This window comes from Carettochelys insculpta, chromosome 3 (assembly GCF_033958435.1).
Source record: "Carettochelys insculpta isolate YL-2023 chromosome 3, ASM3395843v1, whole genome shotgun sequence".
Classification (NCBI taxonomy): Eukaryota; Metazoa; Chordata; order Testudines; family Carettochelyidae; genus Carettochelys; species Carettochelys insculpta.
This window is the reverse complement of record NC_134139.1, coordinates 123,951,398-123,972,272: the sequence shown is the minus strand read 5'-3', so window position 1 is coordinate 123,972,272 and position 20,875 is coordinate 123,951,398. Positions and strand designations below refer to the sequence as shown.

General features: G+C 48.6%; 1 protein-coding gene across 6 annotated transcripts in view; it reads right to left on the bottom strand.

The window, feature by feature from the left end:
* The window catches only part of CDK19 (cyclin dependent kinase 19), a 192,494-nt gene that overhangs the window by 136,736 nt on the left and 34,883 nt on the right, over positions 1–20,875 (bottom strand). For all 6 annotated transcript variants that reach the window (XR_012645069.1, XR_012645070.1, XR_012645071.1 and 3 more), the window contains one exon: positions 17,316–17,391. Coding sequence is in view for 3 of the 6 variants with exons in the window: in XM_074990744.1 (XP_074846845.1) it covers positions 17,316–17,391 (76 nt within the window). In the remaining 3 variants the exon portion in view is untranslated. The remainder of the gene's footprint in view (positions 1–17,315; positions 17,392–20,875) is intronic.

Sequence of the window (20,875 nt, the reverse complement as noted above, 5' to 3'; positions counted from 1 at the left end):
AACCCACGATTTCAAGTGCTCAAAGGATGAAGGTATCTTCAAGTTTCAGAGAAAATATAAGCAAGGGATTATTACAAGTTTAAGCTTAATTATATAGGCTAAGACAGAGGTCCTTCATTACATAATAATGCAACAGTGGACACTGCAGAAAGAGAAGTTACTCACTGTAGTAACGATGGTTCTTCGAGATGTGTCCCCGTGGGTGCTCCACGATAGGTGTCGGGCTCGCCCCGGCACCGCAGATCGGATCTTTCCAGCAGTTTCTGCCAGACCACGCATGCGCCGGCGCGCGCCGCTCCCTTGCACGCTCCCGGTCTCATGCGCGATCCGGTCCCTGACAGTTCCTTGACCAACCGCCTCGGATGCTCCTGAAAAACACTAAACCGAGATCCGAAGCGGGGAGGATGGGCGGGTGGTGGAGCACCCACGGGGACACATCTTGAAGAACCATCGTTACTACGGTGAGTAACTTCTCTTTCTTCCTCGAGCGTCCCCGTGGGTGCTCCACGATAGGTGACTACCCAGCAGTAACCCAAGAAAGGAGGTGGGTAATCGGGTTATGTGCAGCTTGCCCCCGAAAGGACCGCTGTCGAGAGACGGGTATCCTCTTGGAATACCCTGTGTAGGGCATAATGCTTGGCGAAGGTATCATAGGATGACCATGTCGCTGCTCTGCAGATGTCTTTTAGCGCAATGCCCTTGAAAAAGGCTGTTGATGCCGCCACCACCCTGGTGGAGTGAGCCCTAGGCGGGGCCAGTAAAGGAGTCTAAGTTTGTAGCACATTTTTATACAGGCTATGATGTGCTTCGAGATTCTCTGCGAAGAGACACCTTCTCCTTTTGATCTGGGAGCGAGAGAGACTAGGGGTCTATCTGTTTTTCGGAAGGACTTAGTCCTGTCTATATAAAAAGCCAGCGCCCTCCTCACGTCCAGGAGGTGTAGGCGCACCTCTTTGTTGGAGTTATGAGGCTTTGGATAAAACGAGGGTAAGACTATAGGTTCGTTAATATGAAACTCTGAAGAAACTTTCGGAACAAAGGCTGGATGCAGCCACAAGGTTACCGCCTCCTTCGAAAATACTGTGCAGGGTGGCGTTGCCATAACTGCCGCAAGCTCGCTCACCCTGCGAGCTGATGTGATTGCAAGAAGGAAGGTCATCTTTATCGTAAGGAGACGGAGGGAAACTGTGGCTAAGGGTTCAAACGGTGGTCCCGTTAGCACGTTAAGCACCAGGTCCAAGCTCCACGAAGGTGGAAGCGGTTTCCGAGGGGGGTACAGGTTTACCAGCCCCTTCAGGAACCTGGTAACCATGGGATGGGCGAACACCGTGGGCCCTTCCTCTTCGTGTTGGAAAGCCAATATATAGCAGCAAGCTGGACCTCCAACAAGGATAGGGAGAGTCCGCCTCTCTTGAGGTCCAGTAAGTATTCTAATATTACAGGTATAGGCACAGCAAGGGGAGCTAATTGCTTGGTAGAACACCATGCAGTGAATCGAGTCCATTTCTGCTTGTAGGTCTTCCTGGTGGAAGTCCTTCTGCTACTTTCTAGGACTTGTTGCACTCCCTCCGTACATGTGCTCTCTAGGGAGCTGAGCCATGGATTAACCATGCTTGCAGTCGCAGGCCTCGGGGGTGTGGGTGCACTATAGACCCCTGGGCTTGCGTGAGCAGGTCCGGTGCCACCGGAAGGGGCATCGGTGGGCGGTCCAACATGCGCAGGAGTACGGGGAACCATTGCTGTTGATCCCAAGTTGGGACTACTAGGATCATGCGGGCTCTCTCTCTCCTGGCTTTCTGCAAGACCTTGTGGATGAGCACTGTGGGGGGAAATGCGTAGAGCACGGGGCCCTTCCACGAGATCGCAAATGCATCCCCCAGGGACCCCCGTCCCAGTCCTGCCCTGGAGCAGTATTGTGGGCACTTCTTGTTGCAATGAGTGGCAAACAGGTCTATCTGGGGAAACCCCCATGCATGAAAAATTGGTCGTAGCAGATCGGAACGGATCTGCCACTCGTGTGTGAGTGCGAAGTGCCTGCTCAACTGGTCTGCCTGCACGTTGTGAGCGCCTGGTAAATACAAGGCTTTCAAAGTTATATTGTTGGCGATGCACCAGTTCCACAGGCGGACTGCTTCCGCACATAAGGCACGGGACCGAGCTCCTCCTTGTCGATTTATATAAAACATGGTGGAGGTATTGTCTGTATTGATCCCGACTACTTTGCCTTGTATATGGTCTCAAAAGTGTTTCCAGGCATTGAACACTGCTCTGAGCTCCAGTATATTTATGTGCAGCAACTGTTCCGTAGGGGACCACAGTCTCTGCGTCACCTTTTCGCCGATGTGTGCTCCCCACCCTATGTGGGAGGCGTCGGTGGTAAGAAAGAAATATATTTGTGGTTGATGAAAGGGTACCCCTGTTAGCATGTTCTTGGGGTTCACCCACCATTGCAGGGACCTGCGCACCTCTGTCGTGGGTGACACCACCCTGCGGACGGTGTGTGCTGCCGGTTTGTAGACGCTCACCAGCCAGTGCTGCATGCTGCGCATATGCAATCTGGCGTTCTGTACTACGAACGTTGCTGCTGCCATATGGCCTAGCAGCTGTAAGCACGTTAGAACCGGCACCGTGGAGCTAAAGGTGATGACTTGTACGAGGGAACCAATGGCGCGAAAGTGGGCATCTGGCAGATAAACCCTTGCTGTGATGGAGTTTATGCGTGCCCCTATGAACTCTATGTCCTGTGTGGGGTCGATCTTTGACTTCGCCAGGTTGATGACCAGGCCCAGTGAAGAGAACGTGCCTGCTGTAACGCATATCATGCGTAGTACCTCTTCCTTCGAGGCCCCTTTCAGTAGGCAATCATCCAGATATGGGAATATAAACACCCCCTGTCTGTGCAGGTAGGCTGACACCACTGCCAGGCCCTTGGTAATTACTCTGGGGGCTTAGGAGAGTCCGAATGGCAGAACCTTGTATTGGAAATGTTCTTTGCTGACCATAAACCGGAGAAAACGTCTGTGAGCCGGGTGGATTGTTATGTGGAAATACGCGTCTTATAAGTCAAGGGCTGCGAACCAATCTCTATCGTCCAGTGCCGTAAGTATGGAGGCGACTGTGATCATCCGAAAGCGTTGTTTGCACAAGTACCGATTGAGGCCTCGAAGATCTAGGATGGGCCTCCAGCCTCCTGTTTTTCTCTCTGTAAGGAAGTATCTTCAATAGAACCCTTTCCCTTGGAGTTGCTCCGGCACTCTTTCCACTGCCCCTATAAGCATAAGATGGTCCACCTCCTGCTTGAGTCTCGCTTCGTGGGAGGCGCCCTTTAGATGGGGCCTGGGTGGAGGTTGTGGCGGTGGGAGCGACTGGAAGGGGATCGCGTAACCCGTGGCTATGATCTCCAGTACCCATTTGTCTGTGGTGATCTTTTGCCACTGGGCGTAGAATGGTTGGAGGCGATGATGGAACATTAGCTTTGGATGACATTGCGCGATGGTAGTGATAGTGCAGCCCTCGATCTGTCCGTCAAACTTGTTGCCTTTGGCCCTGCCCCGAGGATGCACGGCTCTGTTGGGAACGTCGCCTGGGAGTTCTGTACTGTTGGTGCTGTTGATGTCGCCCTTGCTCGTAGCCCCTTTGGTAGTGAGCACGCTGGGGTTGATACGGGTATCGTCTTTGCTGAGGGTAATACTTTTTCTTCCGGTATGGAGGGGTATAAATCCCCAAGGTTCTGAGAGTAGCCCTTGAGTCCTTACTGGAATGAAGGACCGAATCAGTTGATTCAGCAAACAACTTCTGTGTGTCAAAGAGGAGATCAACGATCTTCGCCTGCAGATCCCTCGGGATACCCGATGTCTGAAGCCAGGATTCCCTGCGCATGACCACTGCCGTAGCCATTGAGCGTGCCGCCATATCTGCTACATCTAGGGCGATCTGAACTCCTGTCCTCGAGGCTGCGTAGCCTTCCTGCACGATGGCCTTCAACACCGGCTTCTTATCCTCTGGAAGCGAGTCCGTGAGGGAAGTCAGCCTGGAGTAATTGTCAAAGTTGTGGTTCGCTAGGTGTGCTGCATAATTTGCCATTCTTAACAGTAGGGTAGGAGGAGGAGTAGACCTTTCTGCCGAATAACTCTAGTTTCTTGGCATCTTTGTCCGTTCCCCCTGTCTTGTACTGAGAAGTTTTCGACCTCTGTTGAGATGATTCCACCACCAGAGAATTTGGTTGGGGGTGAATGAACAGGAACTCCATGCCCTTCGCCGGGACAAAGTATTTCTTATCCGCTCTCTTGTTTATAGGCGGAGCGGACGCAGGGGTCTGCCATATCGTGGTAGCGGACTCCATAATTGCTTCATCGAGCGGAATAGCTATTTTGGAAGAGGCCGGAGGTCTCAGGTTTTTGAGGAGCTTATGGTGCTTCTCCTGCACCTCTGCTGTTTGGATGCCTTGCGTAAAGGCCACCCTTTTAAACAGCTCTTGGAACTGTTTGAGATCGTCCGGGGGGTGGACGTCCCCTGGGGCCGTAGCCTCGTCGGGGGAGGATAGAGAGGAACCACTAGGGTAAGCCTCTCTGGATCCCTCTGGGTCCTGTTGACGGTGATACATCTTCTCGCTGGAGGCTTGCGAGGGGAAATCTTGGGGTTCCAGAATCAACTCCCCCTGAGATATTTGCGTTTCTGTCCCCGTCCGCGATTGCCCTCAGGGATAGTGAACCGTCTGAGGGGACCTGTCCCTGGGGGTATGCCTATGGTGTCTATGCCCCACATGATAGGGGGGACCATGGCAACACGGGCACGGTTCCTGGGATGGAGACCTGGACCACTCTTGAGGCGCATACCCCCGGCGTCTGGGGGAGTGAGATCATCTGGGTGATTGAGACAATGGTAAGACTGATTTGTGATAGTACTCCAGGGGGTCAAATCCCAGAAAAGGCGAGGGTGGCCCGAGCCATGGTGATGCTGGCTGGAGAAACGGGGAGGGAGGCTCAGGGTAGAGTGGGGGAGACCCCTGCCTCCTTGTAGGAGTTCGCACCATAAGGGGAGGGCTTAGAGAGAGCAGCCCTGCAGCCCTGTCTGGAGAAGGGCTGTGGTGCCGGGTTTTCTCTGCTGCCTTTCCCCTCCCCTGTGGGGCTGACTCCGCCCCTTTCCATGCCGGGGATCTCGGCCCGGCTGTCTGCGCCGCGCTTGGTACGCTTTGCTGCGGTGCTGAGCGGGTGGTCTCCCCCGGCGCCTGCAGGCCACGTGCCTGCGAGCTCTGCACCGTCGGCGCCCCGGGGGTCTGTGCCGCTAGGTGCGGTGCCGCCGGTTCCGGCGCTTGCCTGGCTGCCACTCTGCCCGCGGTGCGGGCCGGCTGTTTGATTATCGGAGGCTCAGCCTCTGCCACGTGCGCTTCTGCGCCGCCGCCGCCGCTCGTCTGTGATTGCAGCTGAGGGCTATGTGCTGCACCCGTCCCGCTCGCTGTGGCTGCCAGCAGGGATCGGGTTGGCGAGAGCTTCCTCTGTTTTTGCACTGATGGGGTGAGGGAAGCCACCTTCCTTTTATGGGCCCCTGCGGGTCCCTCTTGTTGGGGCCACTCCGGCACGTCTGGCTGGAGGGCCTTGTCAAAGAGCAGCATTTTTAGCCGCATTTCTCTGTCCTCCCTTGCTCTAGCCGCGAGCTTTGCGCAGAAGGAGCATTTTTGGGTGATGTGAGATTCCCCCAGGCACCTAATACACTGACTGTGCCCATCGGAGGCCAGCATAGCTTCGCGGCATGACTCGCACTTCTTGAATCCTGAAGAGGACATTGCAGTGAGTCTTTGAGTTGTTAATAGGGTACTTAGCACCTTCTCTGTGCTTGTTCTCCTCTCGGACCCAGCCTGCCGCAGCAGGAGGCCTAATGGCCTTACATCCCCGAGCCTCCGCTGCTCCTCTTGTTACTAAGGCTTTTATATACTTTTTTTTTTTTTTTGCAATAAGAAAAATAACAAGCTAACTTAAAGACTGAAAGACTGAAAAGAAACTCTAAAAACACTTAAAACATTAAATACGCTGACTCTGGCCGCAGCCTGAGCGGATTCCGTCTGCAGCCGATGGTGGTTAAGAAGGAACTGGCAGGAACTGGATGGCGCACGTGGCCAGGAGCACGCAAGGGAGCGGTGCACGCCGGCGCATGCGCGGTCCAGCAGAAACTGCTGGAAAGATCCGATCTGTGGCGCCGGGGCAAGCCCGACACCTATCATGGAGCACCCACGGGGACACTCGAGGAAGAACATAATATTTCACATATAAAAAGGTTTGCCTCAATATTATGAGCATCCCATAAAGGTACTCCTACATAAGCTATTACACTGATAAATAAGAATCTCAGTAAACCATTTTAAATCTAAATCAGCATGCACTAGTAATCATGTCGCAGCAAATGTTCAAAACTGGATCTTTTCAGAAGCAGATTTCCAGATTATACAAGTGCATACACCAAAACCGGCACTGTAACTAGGCACCACAGTAATCACATACTACTTATTTCTCCAACAACTACAATATTTCAGTAATTTTCAATGACAAACCATATACTTCGTCACAAACGGTTTCTGGGTCTGAGGGACAGATCTTGACTCCCAATGGCCTGCACTCTTCCTTTTATTAAATGAAGAAGTTGAAATAAGTGAAAGCATTTGTATGAGAAAAGAGATTCTTGCCATTTCCTAAGGCTCCATTATTAGGCTAAGTATTTAGACTATGATGGTGCTTTTCTGATTCTATCAAGCCCTACATGTCATGGCCAGAAACAGAGTGAATCTTCTTCCAGCTCAGAAGCAACCCATGTACAATAAACCCTCAAGAAGCACAATTTCAATTTCTGCTTAACTTGCTGGGGAAGCCGGCAGCTGGAGCCGGCAGCCATGTTGCTTCTCCCAACCAGGGGAAGCGGGTGGCTAGAACAGCAGCGGAGCTGGGGAGGCTGCTGCCCAGAGGCTCCAGTTGCCCACTCCTGCAGTCTGGGGCATTCCAGGTATCTCCCCTGCAATCTACACAGCAACCTCCACCTAAATTGAGGGATTACTATATCCAGTTATACGGTAGGTAGCAAATGAAAGAGAAATGATAAATGCTTACCTCTATTTCTTTTCTCCGAAATATCTTTTCCACCAATCCAGCCCTGTACGTTCCTCATCCTTTTGCTTATGGAGCAGACACAGTTTCCAAATAGTCATTCATGGGCCATCTACTTGAAATGACCAGCTTGTTGCCAATGATTTTAGTTCATTATTCATTTTTTGTGTGATGCTGTGATTATGTTACACATATTACATATATTCAGTGTATGCATATTAGACTTAATTTGTAGGATTATAAAAGTATAAGATAGTTCCTCTAAATATTGAGCTAGGTACTAGACATGAGTAAAACAAGAAAAAATGCAAAAGCCTATAAAGTCATAGAATCCTAAGGCTGGAAGGGACCTTAGGAAGTCATCAAGCCCATCCCCATGGCTAAAGCAGGATCAACCTTAACTAAATCATCCCAGCCAAGACTTTGTCAAGTTGGGATTTAAAAACTTCTAGAGATGGCAATTCCACCACCTCTCTAAGTAAAGCATTCCAAAACAAAAAGCAGTCAAGTAGCACTTTAAAGACCAGCAAAATAGTTTATTTCACTAGTCTTTAAAGTGCTAGTTGACTGCTTTTTGTTTTGATAGTCTATAGACTAGTACGGCTTCCTCTCTGTTACTAAAGCATTCCAGTGCTTCATCACTCTCCTGGTGAAATATTTTTTCCTAACAGCCAACCTATACCTCTCCCTTTGCAACTTTTCATTGTCATCTGCTGAACCCGCTCCAATGTATCCACATGCTTTCTATACTTTCAAGAACTCCAGATGAGGCCTCACCAGTGCCAAACAGAGAATTATAACTTCTCTAGACCTGCTGGAAATGCTTCTCCTAATGCATCTCCATATATCGTTAGCTTTCTTGGCTACAAGGGCATGCTATTGACTCATATCCAGCCTCTTCTCCACCATAATCCCCAGGTCCTTTTCTGCTGCACTGCTACTTAGCCAGTCAGCACCCAGGATGTAACAATACTTGGGGTTCTTGCATCCCAAGTGCAGGACTCTACACTTGTCTTTGTTGAACCTCAGATTTATTTTGGCCCAATCCTCCAATTTATCTATGTCACTCTGGACCCTCTCTCTACCCTCCAATGTACCTTCCTCTCTCCCTAGTTTGGTGTCATCTGCATATTTGCTGAGGGTGCAATCCATCCCTTCAACCAGGTCATTAATAAAGATGCTGAACAATACTAGCCCTAAAACCGATCCTTTGGGCACCCTACTTGAAACTGACCACCAATCAAACATTGAGCCACTGATCACTATCCTTTGGGCCCAACCATATAGCCAGCTTTCTATCCATCTTAAAATCCATATATCCAATCCCTATTTATTTAACTTATGGGTAAGAATGTTGTGGGAGATTGTACCAAAAGCTTTGCTAAAGTCAAGGTATATCACATCCATTGAGGTGCCCATGTCCACAGAGCCAGTTACTTCATCACAGAAGCTAACCAGATTGATCCGGTATTACATGCCCTTGGTGAATCCACGTTGACTACTCGATCATTTTCCCATCTTCCGACCACTCCAAAATGGATTCCTTGAGGATCCCCTGAGGATCCCCCTCCATGATTTTTTCTGGGAACTGAGGTAAGACTGACGGATCTACAGTTCTCCGGTTTGCCCTTTCCTTTTTTAAAGATGGGCACTACATTTGCCTTTTTCGAATCATCTGGGACCTCTCCTGATCTCTGCAAGTTTTCAAAGATAATGGCCAAAGGCTCTGCAACAACATCTGCCAATTCCCTCAGGACCCTTGGATGTATTAAATCTGGACCCATGGATTTGTGTGCATCTAGCTTTTCTACATAGCTCTTAATCTGTTCTTTACCTACTGAGGGCTGCCCACCTCCATCCCATAATGCATTGCCTAATGCCGTAGTCTGGGAGCTGACCTTGTTTGTGAAGGCTGAGGCAAAAAAAGCATCGAGTACTTCAGCCTTTCCCACTTTACCTGTCACCAGGTTACCTCCCTCATCCAGTGATGGTCCCACACCCTCCCTAGTAACCCACAAGGTTAAAACTTGGAAGATTATAGGTTAGGTGTTTCAAGCCAGGGGTGTGGAACCCCCACATCACAGTCTGGATAGGGACTGCAGCTTGTCTGGATCCAGCTGCCTGAGGCTCAAGGTTCCCTTCCCCAGTATCCGGCCCACAGCAGGAGGTGAGGAGCCCTAAGCCTGTGGGCCATATCAGGCAAGCTGGGGCCAGATCCAGCCCACAGGCTCTGCCTGACAGCAGCAGAAAGCATTGGCACTGTCACTGCTGCCTGTGCCACTGCCACTCCTGTTCCACCGGCTGGGGGGGACAGCAGCTCCCAGCTCCCAGGAGAGGTTTTTCTCCTCACCGCTCACAGGCCCTGCCCAGCTGGCTGGGGCACTTGGCTGCAGGAGGAGCCATAGAACGCTCCCGCTGGACTCCCTCCCAGGGCTTCCTGCTAAGCAGCAAACAAACAAACAAAAGGGGCAGCTGGGAGTGCTCTCCTGCACAGAGCTTGGACTGCAGAGGATATGCTCCCCCAATCCCAGCCTCCACCCCTGCCCTGGTGCCATTATGGGAGGGCAGAGGCCTGAAAACCTCCCTCCACTCCCCAAGATTTGTACAGGGACACTGCTCACTGTTCCCCCTCCCCTCAGGGAGTCAGCAAAGCACACAGGCTGTGTGCTTTCCTCCCCCTCCTTGCTGGGGAAGGGACAGGGCAGAAGAGTGAGCGACCCAGGCTGTGAGCTCCCCTCTTGTTCCCTGGAAGTGACAAAAGAACAGCAAACAGCCTCCCAGTACAAATCTTGGGGATGGGGAGCTTGAGCCCCTCACCTTCCCTAAATAGCACCCTAGCTCCCCTGAACTCTCCGCACCCATGCATACTTCAGCCCCTCCTCACACCCCCAGCCCCGACCTGAGCTCCTTCTGCCACCTCCTGCCCTGCACATCAATACCCCCAAGATCCTACGCTGACTCTTACAGCCCCACCAACAAAAATCCACATTTAAATTTTACAGGTACTTTCTGCAGCTCCCCAATCCCCTTCTAACCCTTTCCCACCAGGCACCAGAGGGTGCAACACAACAGCACCTGTAAAACATTTAAAGTTAGTTTTATCACTAAGGTTTCAGCAACTCCCTGACAGTTTCTTCTGCTAGTGGTTTAAGAATAGCAGAGAGGGTGACATGAGAAAAGAAGTGATGCCTTGGCTATGTAAGAGCCTTGAACAATGGATTGCAATTAATTAGGGAAAGACATTAAAATAGCAAAAGGTATGTGAGTTGATTCAAGTGGTATTTTGTATTATATCAGCTTCCTTGCCTACTCTGCACCTCTGCACATACACACACATACAGAAAAATCTCTCACACATAGGCTACGTCAATTGCATAGCTAAAATCAACTTAGAGGTAGACGGCTATGCCTGTGTGTACGAAGAAGGTTGACAGTACTGTTTCTCCCATCCACCTTCCTTAATCATCTCTGCTTGTGAGGCATTGCAGGGTTGACTTTGACCCCGGAAAGAGCCATTTTACACATGTATGAAACAAAACCACAGAAGATCAGCCCTGAGCAAGTCGATCTTCTGCAGTAGCATGGCTGTAGGCTCACAGACAGAGACAAATCTCACACACACACACCTGTTTGTGTGTCATTATCACTAAGTTGAAGCAGCTCTATGCAGCCATTGGGAGACTTTTCTCCCTTCTGAAACAACCAAGGGTGACACTACCTACTAAAAGCAATACCCAATGCCTATCGATTATGGGCCAGGCACTGTGCGGTGGATGTCTGCACTAGCAGGCAGTTGCTTCAGCTAAAATACCCAGTAGAAACTCCCCTGGCTCTTGCTCCACTATGGTGTTGCACAGGGAGTGGATCCCTTCATCAGAGGGGGCAATGGAGCAGGCCTGCAAAGGGAGCTATTCCCACCACTCTTCTGTGATGTCCCCTAGAGCACAATCAAGGGGACAATAATGTAAGTCAGAGCAATCACAGCTGATAAAGGTGCATGGTACATTAGGTTACGAAGTTGCCAGATCTGGCTCAATTCTAATAATGTGGCTGGGACTTTCCAGGAAAACAAATGAACAATTATCAGAAAAGGCTGGCTCTGAAGTAAATTGAGCTCTAGCAAAATCCTTGTATACTACCAGAGAGTAGTTCCACATCCACAACAGTCTGAATAACAAACACCAAATAAGAACGCCTCCATATTAGGAGCTCTGTATAAACCAAAATGGAACCAGAGTGCAGATACATAAAATGAAAAGGACAGTAAAGCCTACTTTAAACTAAATCCAGGGAGAAAGATGATTGAAGAAGGACAGTACATGGTTCTGACATAGACATCCCTTAGGATGAATGTGTTGCAGGGGAAACTCTATAGCAGAGTTAAGACAGGAAAGTAGCAGATAAGTACAGGTAGGAGGAACAATCAAATGTAAAAAGTCCTATCTAAATGTAACACATAAAGACAAGCAACTAAATAATGACAGTATGGATGGTGATATAATAGGCCATGGAAAGCTTTGCTGCTGACCTGCAATCAGACAACTGGACGGCATTGCCTACCCCTTTCATGGAGAACCCTACCACTTCCTACATGCCCATCCCCCAGGGATCCCTGCTATCCCTTGTGTTCCTCCTCCTTGGGACAGGAGAGCAAGGACTGACACAGAGAGCTGGCAAACTGAAGCGGTCTGGCCAGGTGCTGCTGTGGCTGGCAATTTGGCAAGGTCAGGGGCAGGGGAGTACAGAGCCTCAAGGCAGGAGGAGCTCGTACTTGGGGAGGCTGAGGCTCGGCCCGGCACCAGGGTCAGCCCAGAGCTCAGGGGACCAGAAGCTAGATCTGGTGCTGGGGGGAGGCAGGAGGACTAGATTAGGGGCCCAGGTGACAGCTTGGCCCAAAGTGGCTGCAGTGGGTGGGTCTGTGCTCCTTCAGTGGCAGGAAGCAGTGCTTTTTCCATTTACTGGGATGCAGGGCTGATTTCAGGCTCTGGCATACTTTAGGGGCCTACTTACCCACCTGGATGTGGGGGACCACCATGTCCCCCAAGTTGCAGTGGCATGTTGTGCCCTGCACAACCTAGTGGAGAGGAAGGGGTATGCCTTCCTCCCAGGATGGGGGGCAGATGCCAGTTGTGAGTATGAATAGCGGGACATGGCTCTGATCCACCAGGCGCATTGGGATGGAGTGTGGATCTATGAGACCCGGAGGGAGAGCTTCTCCTATGGCCCCCAATAACCCTCCCAGGAACCCCCCAAACAGGGGCCTTGAGTCCACAGTCCCACCCCATCCCCACCACAACCCCCTCCTTCACTCCTCCAACACCCTGACCCCTGCCCAGTGAAGAGGGATGCGGGTGTGGTGAACAACTAACAATTTCACTTAATGAAAGAAAAATGTGTTGAAAAGAACCGGTGTAATTACAAACAATTTACAATGAAGCAAAGTGAAAAAAAAATCTTTGAACTATGTGGAGTGTGGGGGGCTTGGGACAGGGGGCGAGGGGGATCAGAACTTGGATTGGGGTCTTGGGACAGGGAGTGCAGAGGAGCCTCAAATATGGAGGGGGTGTGGGGACTGCGAACCTAAAGGTGAGCAGGACCCTGAGCAGCATCAGCCTTGGGATCCCCTCCCATTGCAGGTTCGGGCCACCATCATGACCAGGAGCAGGGGGAGGTAAAGCAGCAGTGAGGCTGTGGCAGGGTCTGGGTGGCCAACGGAGCGGGGGTTTGGGGAACAGGCAAGGCCATCAAGCACTGCAGCAGGCACAGCAGGCCCAGAGGGATGGCCAGCAGGAGGCAGGGCAGGGGTCAGGGCCAGCATAAGTTGGTTTCAGGCCTGCAACTCTGTGTCATCCCAGAGCCACCACTCCATGATCTAGGTCATTCTCCATAGGACAGCATTGTGGTCCAGGTGGAAGTCCTCCTGGGCACGCCCATCCAGCTGCTGGCCTGCCCTGGGGCTGGCCCAGCCCTCGCATGCTTTAGGGCCAGCTGTAAGGAAGATACAGAGGAAAGACAGTGAGTCGTTCATATAACACAGCCCATTGGGCCCTGCTCCCCACCATGAGCAGCAACTAACACCCCCTGGGCCAGGGGATAGGAATGTCCTGGGAGCAAAGCCATGTTGTGTCCTGCCCAATGGCCCTTACCACAGGGGAGCTCCACGGTGCCTCCAGGCCCAGGCTGACCACAGTAGCCCCCCCCTACCCCACTTGACAGGCTAGCAGCCAAGGGGAATGTTCGGCCACAGAGGGGTCCCCTCATGGGTGGTGGGTGAGCTGGGAACAGCCTGGCCCTCCCTGGAGCCCCCACACAAACCTGTGGCTCACAGAGCTGCCCGCAGGAATGGGTGCTAGCTCTCACCTGCAAGCATGCCCGCGTGCCACACTGCTCAGTGTGCTGGGGGTCAGGCTAGCGCCCTTGTGGCCATCCCACTTCCAGTCCTAGCAGGTGCTACCAGGGCTCTCCCTCCCTCAGGGCCTCAGGCTTGTCTGGCCTCCAATGAGGCTGGTAGTAGGCTGGCATCCATGCCTGGGGGCTGTCTCTGGGCCCAAGTGGCACACAGTGCCTTATACATGCTTCTACATGCCTGGACCACAGCATGACATCCTGCTCATGCTGGCTGGGCAATGCTCGTAGCATCCCTGTCTCCATCCGCCTCCCACACCCTGGGGTGTGAGATGCACAGGATACTTACCAGAAAGACCCTTGTGCAGCACCAACAAAGTCCAGGAAATGGTTTGGCTGGTGGGTGACCAGTTGCAGGGTGATGGCCAGGCTGCTGCTGTCCTGACACCATGTCTGGCTCTGGCGGGGCTTGGAGGCTACCTCCTCCTGCCGATGGTGCTCTGGCTGCACTGGGGAGGTCTCAAGTGCAGTGTCCATGCTGCAGTGTGGCAGAGATGTGCCCTCCCCCGCAGGGTGTCATGCAGCTCATGGTAAATTGGGGTAGGTGCGGGGTCCTGCCCTGGAGTGTCACGTGGCTTCCGAGCCCTGACATAGCCCTGGTGAAGCTGCTTTGCCTTTGCCCAGACCTGCTCCATGGTTGGGGGCGGGGGGACAGCATTTCCACAGGACGGTGACCACCCAGGCGTAGATGCAGGTGTTGTGGTGCTTTGCTTTGGGGTCTTGCATGATCTCCTCCTCCCCACCACAGGTCCAGTACCTCAGCCCCAGTCCTGAAAGGGGCTCATCTCACTGAGCCCCAGGGTGGCTCCTGGAACCCCTCCATCTGGCTTCGAGGGCCCAGTGAGGTCATAGGGTGCCCACTGCTCAGCCATTTGTGAGGCTTTCAACTACGGTGTGGCTCAGTTGGGGTAGGGGACTGAAACCTGTAGCCCTGCAGTTTTCACACTCTCAGCTTCATGCCATAGGGTTTCCCCGGCTCCCTCCAAATTTAAGAATTACTGGAGGACAGGCACCATACAGCGCTGCTTGTTGAGGACAGGGTGGCCCTCAGAGCACCTGCGCAGCATCCTAGAGGCCTTCTGTCGACAGAAGGCCCCCTCGGAATGTCCAGACCTGCGTTTTGTTGAAAGATCTCCGTCAACAGTGGCATTTTTCCTCATGGGGAGCAGGATATTGCTGTCAACAAGAGTGCCGCATTCCATCAACAGAATGCGCTTGGGAATCTGGACGCTCCCTGGATTGTGTCAACTAAACCCTCGAGTATAGATATACACATAGACTTATCTCTACCAATCCATTCTCTTTTCTATAGGATGTCATAGGTCTGGATAAGCAAACCCAGCTCTGCGACTTTTACGGCACATTCTGGTCATGTTTGTGAGGCCTCACATTCAGCTTGCAGGAATCTCTCCTTGTGTCACACAGCAGCTTGTGAATACTCTGTCTAAGCTTTTCCAAATTTCATAGAATACTCTGGACATCAGTTATCAGACATCTATTGTTTTGGAGGACAATCACATAACTGCAAAAGGGAAAACAAGACATACTCAGCTACTGTCACCCACTGATGACAACTCACTATTCTCTCTACTTGGAGCTATGGGGTGGATGCACAGTCTGCATTGGCAGTCAAATGGAGAGGGAGAAGAAAACTACTTCTATTCCCTTCTTCGCATACTGCCGTGTCACAGTCTGGTCCAGTTGGACAAAGAGAAGGCATCTCCCATCCAATGAGGGACGAAGAAAGAATTAGGCATCCAGATGCAGAAAGAGAAACACAGAGCCCCTCATATGGTAGAGCAAAAATGGCAGACTGGGAAGCAAAACCTTAGAATGGCAGGGAGAGTGGGCAACCCTTTTGTGTGAAGGATAGGAAACGAAGAGGTAAGACAGGTCCTGGTGGGGAGAATCCCCCACTCTGCTGTAGTGAAAGGAATGAATCAGGGCCACACAGAACACCTCAAAATACCTGGATTAGAGGGGATTGAAAGAGAGTGTCACATAAGAAGCTTCTGGGATGGAAGGCATGAACACAAGGAGCCCATAATATGTGCAGTGAGCTTGACCCTTAGAAGTTATGAAGTGTGATCCCACAGTGCCCCCTTAATCTATCTTATTGGATAAAATAAAGAGTAAGGTTTTCTGTTCAACGATTTCAGCCATCATCCTCCCTAAGGTTTCTCAGTGTTTGCCAACCTCAGTTTTTACAGAAGCCAGCAGTTTGCCATGCCATCTCAGCCACAAGAGTTTTACTATGGAAATAATGAGTGGTTCTGTGGATGAATAAGTCTTCTGGTGAATCATAAGAAATAAAAAAGCAAAAGCCACACTTATTTACTACAAAAGTAAAAACTATGTATGTAATAGTTGTGTCCTTTTTCTAGGTTGTCTTGAGGTCATGAACCAAGTTAGCACAGTTCAAACAAAGAAAAAACAAGACTATGATACTAACATATTCCACGTCAGCATAAGAGAAGTTATTAGGCAACAGCATGGTCCTATGTATCACAGGAAAGGAAAGGTTACACTTGTAAGAACTGAAGCTCCTCCTGCAAAAAGTATTAATACTATTTTAAACTGAAGGAGTAGAAGAAATGCAGAGATGATTAAAGCCTCACTGCTGCCAGAAGCCTTACTATATACTAACAAAACACTAACACTGATACTGGAAAAGAGTTATTACCTCAAAGGCAGAAATTTCAGCAGGAAAGTCATAGGGTAGGTTCTTAACTGTAATGGATAGCACAGCAACAACCTACACTCTCCACAGTAAACTACCGTAATTTAATAGTGACAGGCACTAAAATGAGAGTGCTTGTAGCTGTTAAGCCTCCTTGGATTATACAAAATTACATATATATTATGCGAAAAAAGAAGTCAGTGGTCTCTCCAATTCCTGACCACTATGATCTTCTATTGTCACATATTACTGTGAGTGTCTAGCAGTCTATTTTTGTGTGCGTATACCAGAGCACAAAAAGCTGGAGGCATAAATCATATATTTCTAAGCACTGAAACACGGTCAATAATGAAATTAGACCAAGCAAATGCATCTCTTTTAAAATGATGCAGTAGGCACTGCATACCAATTTAATTACCTTAAACAAGTATTTTAAGCCTAACACAGTTATTTTCAGCTTCAAAAAACACCTCACAGCCAAATTCTGCCTTCAGACACAGACAATTCCTATTATCAACAGGAATCTTACTGACATCACTAAGGGTTGCTCAGACACATCTATGGGCAGAATTTGTATTCGAAATTATGTAATTCTTGTATTATGCTTTAATTCTTCAACATCTGTAGCAGAGGTTTCCTTTCATTGTAAATATCAAAACAAAATGGAAAAGTAGCTATAAGGCAGCTTTCCATACTTAGGAGACCACAGAGAATAACAAGACTACAGCACATTTTCAGTCATCATACCAGAATAAATTGCCGTTTTCCTGACACAGAGTACATTAATGACATTTTTATAATGGCAACTAGAGTCTCCTTTGGAACATAAATATTTTTTAAATTTAACAAAAAATTTTAAAATACTTTTAGCTTTTAACCCTGGCAAACAAAGTAGCCAAAACAAAATCATGCAAAAAAATACATATTCGATCCTTTGAACAGCTCTGACATTTACTAGTAGTTTAATATATTTTAAAAATATTAATTTTAGTAAAAGTGTATACCAGAATAAACCTTTAAATTTGCATTCTTAAAAGTGTATATTTTAAGCACTTGGCTGTGTTGCTCACAAACCAAGACATACATTATCCACTGCATGGCAAAAGATAAGATATTTTCTTTTGTTTATATCTACTTACTGCAATCTCTCTACAGGCTGACATCGATATCCCTGTACCTTCAATTTGCTTCAGTGCATACTCCTTTTCATCTTTTCTGTTCACAAAAAACAAAAAGAGGAATATTTTATAAATCTCATTTATATCCACTTAAACTGATAAATGCAAATATGTTATACTGACTTTTGTCTTCTTAAACTAAAGACGCAAACATTAACTTCTCATAACATGAATTATAACAGAAAGATCAAAAGAAATCAAACCATCTTTAACCACCGTCACAATGAGAACTAAAATCTGAAAATATTAATAAGAAAAATCTGTCATTCCACAAATATTTATGTCTCATGAAACCAAGAACATTTCCAAAGATGTCTATATAAAAAACTCCAGGGTACATTTTCCAGAGCTTGGCAGAACATCAAAATACATACATACAAACACAAGGCATGTTCAAGAGTCTCTCAGGAAGATCTAGGGAACACCTAAGTCTACTTCTAACCTTAAAACCTTTAGTATTGTCATATACATTAGGGTCTCAACATTCATGAGGGTTCTTGTTGAGAACCCACATGAATGTTGAATTTCACGAATAGCTCCTGCCTGGAGCCGCAGGTGAAGCCGCAGCTGCCAGTGGTCCCTGCCCAGGGCCCTGGGAAGTGGCAGCTACTGACATTCTCTGCCCCAGAGTACCGGGAAGTAGAGGCTGCCGGCGCTCCATGCCCCAAAGCCCCAGGGAAGTGGCCCCTCATGGCTGCTCGTGAATAACTGAATTCGTGAACCTTAGGCTCGCGAATGTTGAGACCCTACTATATATCATTTATATTTGCTGTTATCACGTTCCCCTCCCACACACAGTGCCAGCCCCACCCCACACAGAGCAGAGCCTGGCCTGGCCTAGCCCCCTTCCCGCCCTCCATCCCCACTCCCCACACGCGCCAAAATTCTAAGCCCAGAACTTTCTATTAGCTAAGGCTGGACAGACTAAAGCCATTAGTTCATTTTTACGAGACTAAGTGCACATGTAACATGCAGTCATAAGATTTATTTGCAACGTATTTTTAAATGAGAAATTCAGTATTTTATTATTTTTTAAAAACAAAAATCCAATTAAATCTAATTTGGTTTTTTTTAAATCATTTTTATCCACCCTAATCCTTCATGACCTCAACTTCTAGTTTTAAGAAAAAAATATTTGAACAGGTAGTGCTACAATATAGCATATAGTGAAGGAAGTTCTAGTAACCTATGTACTAAGCTTAATAGTGAAATATATTAGTAGTATCCCTTTAGTCTGAATACCCACAACAGTGTGACAAAATCTATATCAGACGGAGCATATGAGTGAAGTTTTTGTTGAAAGTGAGAATCAAGACCACTGCACAAATCTGAAGACATGCAAGAGGCCCTTATTCTGTAGCTCTGCAATTTTTCAGGAAACTGAACGTTGACAAAATATTCATACAGAGACTGTTAACTAACAACAGTAAATCAGAGAGGTAGCCATGCTAGTTTATACACTATCAAAACAAAAAGCAGTCAAGTAGCACTTTAATGACTAGCAAGATAGTTTATTAGGTGAGCTTTCGTGGGACAGACTTAAGTGGGTCTGTCCCACGAAAGCTCACCTAAGTGGGTCTGTCCCACGAAAGCTCACCTAAAACTATTTTGCTAGTCATGAAAGTGCTATTTCACTGCTTTTTGTTTTAACAATAAATCAGGTAAGAGTTGTCTTCCCTAAAACACAATTTTGTCCTTTAGTTGCATGGGTGGCAGGTATTGTAGGAGGGTTGTGTCCCTCCTGTCAGCCTAGCATGAACCCAGCCACATGCCACTTCCTGGGGTTCCCAGTTCTCTGCCCTGGCCCAAGCTGGCTGGGGCTTGCTGGTCTGCCTCCCACAAGGAATCAGGGGAGGCTTTGTTGGGACTGTGGTGCTCACCTGGCGCTCAGATAATGCCATCTGGTACACCTGGTCTGGGATAGTGTAGCCGTACTAGCAGAGCTCTGGGGAAGGGGATGCTGAGGACTCTGTTGACCAGCATTCTGCAGCTGGCTGCTCTGCTAACGGGAGGTGGGAGTGACTGCAATGACGACTCCCAGAGCACTGTGACAGGAAGCGCTGTGGCCTGGCTACCCGGACACCCAGTGCTGAGGCCAGGGTCTACACTAGGGGTGCTCTGGAGTCCTTGAGGAGAGGGAAAGCAGAAAGGTTGGGGAAGGACTCAGGGTTAGTCTCCTCCAACATCCAGTTCCCTGCCCACCCATGCTTAGATGAATAGAGCACAATAACTCCATTAATGATCGTCTAAAAATGAAGCATTGTTTTAAAGTGTCTGCTGTTGCAGCCTACTAGGGATTTACATTTATGAAGTTTTAAAAGTCTCATATTCAAGACTATGAGGATTAAGAGACCATTGCTTCTGGTTCCAGGAGTGTTATCAACATTGTTATTTTATAACAAAAAGAAAAGCAATATAACAAGCTGAACTACCTGAGATGTGTATCCTGCCTTGAAAAACTTTCCTGGCTCCAGACTTCGCAAGCTGCCATGGAGAGTATCCAGACACACACAAAAAAAATCCTTCAGTCCTAGAAACCAATTGTTAAGAGACTCTTTCTGTTGTCAAATGCCACACTAGATATAGTGTATGAGGTGAGCTCTAAAACTTGCAGTTTCTCTCCATCACTAAGCATAATCTAGTTGCATAAATCTTCAAGGTTATTTCTTGGTGTCATTTTCATTTTGTGTTTTCCTCATACAAGTCCAAAAACAAGTCTATTGTCAAACTGTGCATCTCAGAAGAACACATGCCTTCAACTTTTATCCCACTCAGAGAATTTTAGAACTATGCCTTACAATACCCCAAGCATATTAAATTAAATTAAAAGGCATATTAGAGAAAGTTGATAAAGTCCTAGAAGAGACCTCCCCAAGTCCCTGGCATCTGTAACAGAAATCAGGAAGACTTGACAATTAGTCCGTTCCTTTAATCTCCCACTTCTACTTCACTATATATCTGAAACATTTTGAATAATACAGAAAACGGCTTCAGTTTGAGTTCAAGCAGGCTTAATTTGGATATTATTAAATATAGTTCAGCCTATAAAACAAGATCATTTATCTGTTTGTTCTGGAGGGTTGTTCTCCCAATGCAAGCTCTAATAGTTGCTGTTGACCAGCCAGAACAGTGGTTCTCAAACTTACTTAAACACACGTCCTCTCTTTCTGTCTGTAGCAGTTTACGCCTGCTCCCCAATGACACAAGTACATGCAGTCACCCAGCTCAGAAGTCAGACAAGAGATCAGCAGTTGCTAGCCAGGCACCCAGCTCTAAAGATAGCACCAATTCCAAGCTCAGCAGAGAAGCAGGGGTGGCAATACCATGCCATGCTTATTTCTCTGCTGCTGCTGGCAGTGTGCTGACTTCAGAGCTGGGCACTTGGCCAATGCCCTCCAGTCCTTCAGCTCTGAAGGCAGAAAGGTGTCTCCTCTTCCCCCTACCACTACATTCCACATCGTCCCCAAGCTTGAGAACCTCTTAAAGAGAAGTTACTCACCGTAGTAACGGTGGTTCTTCGA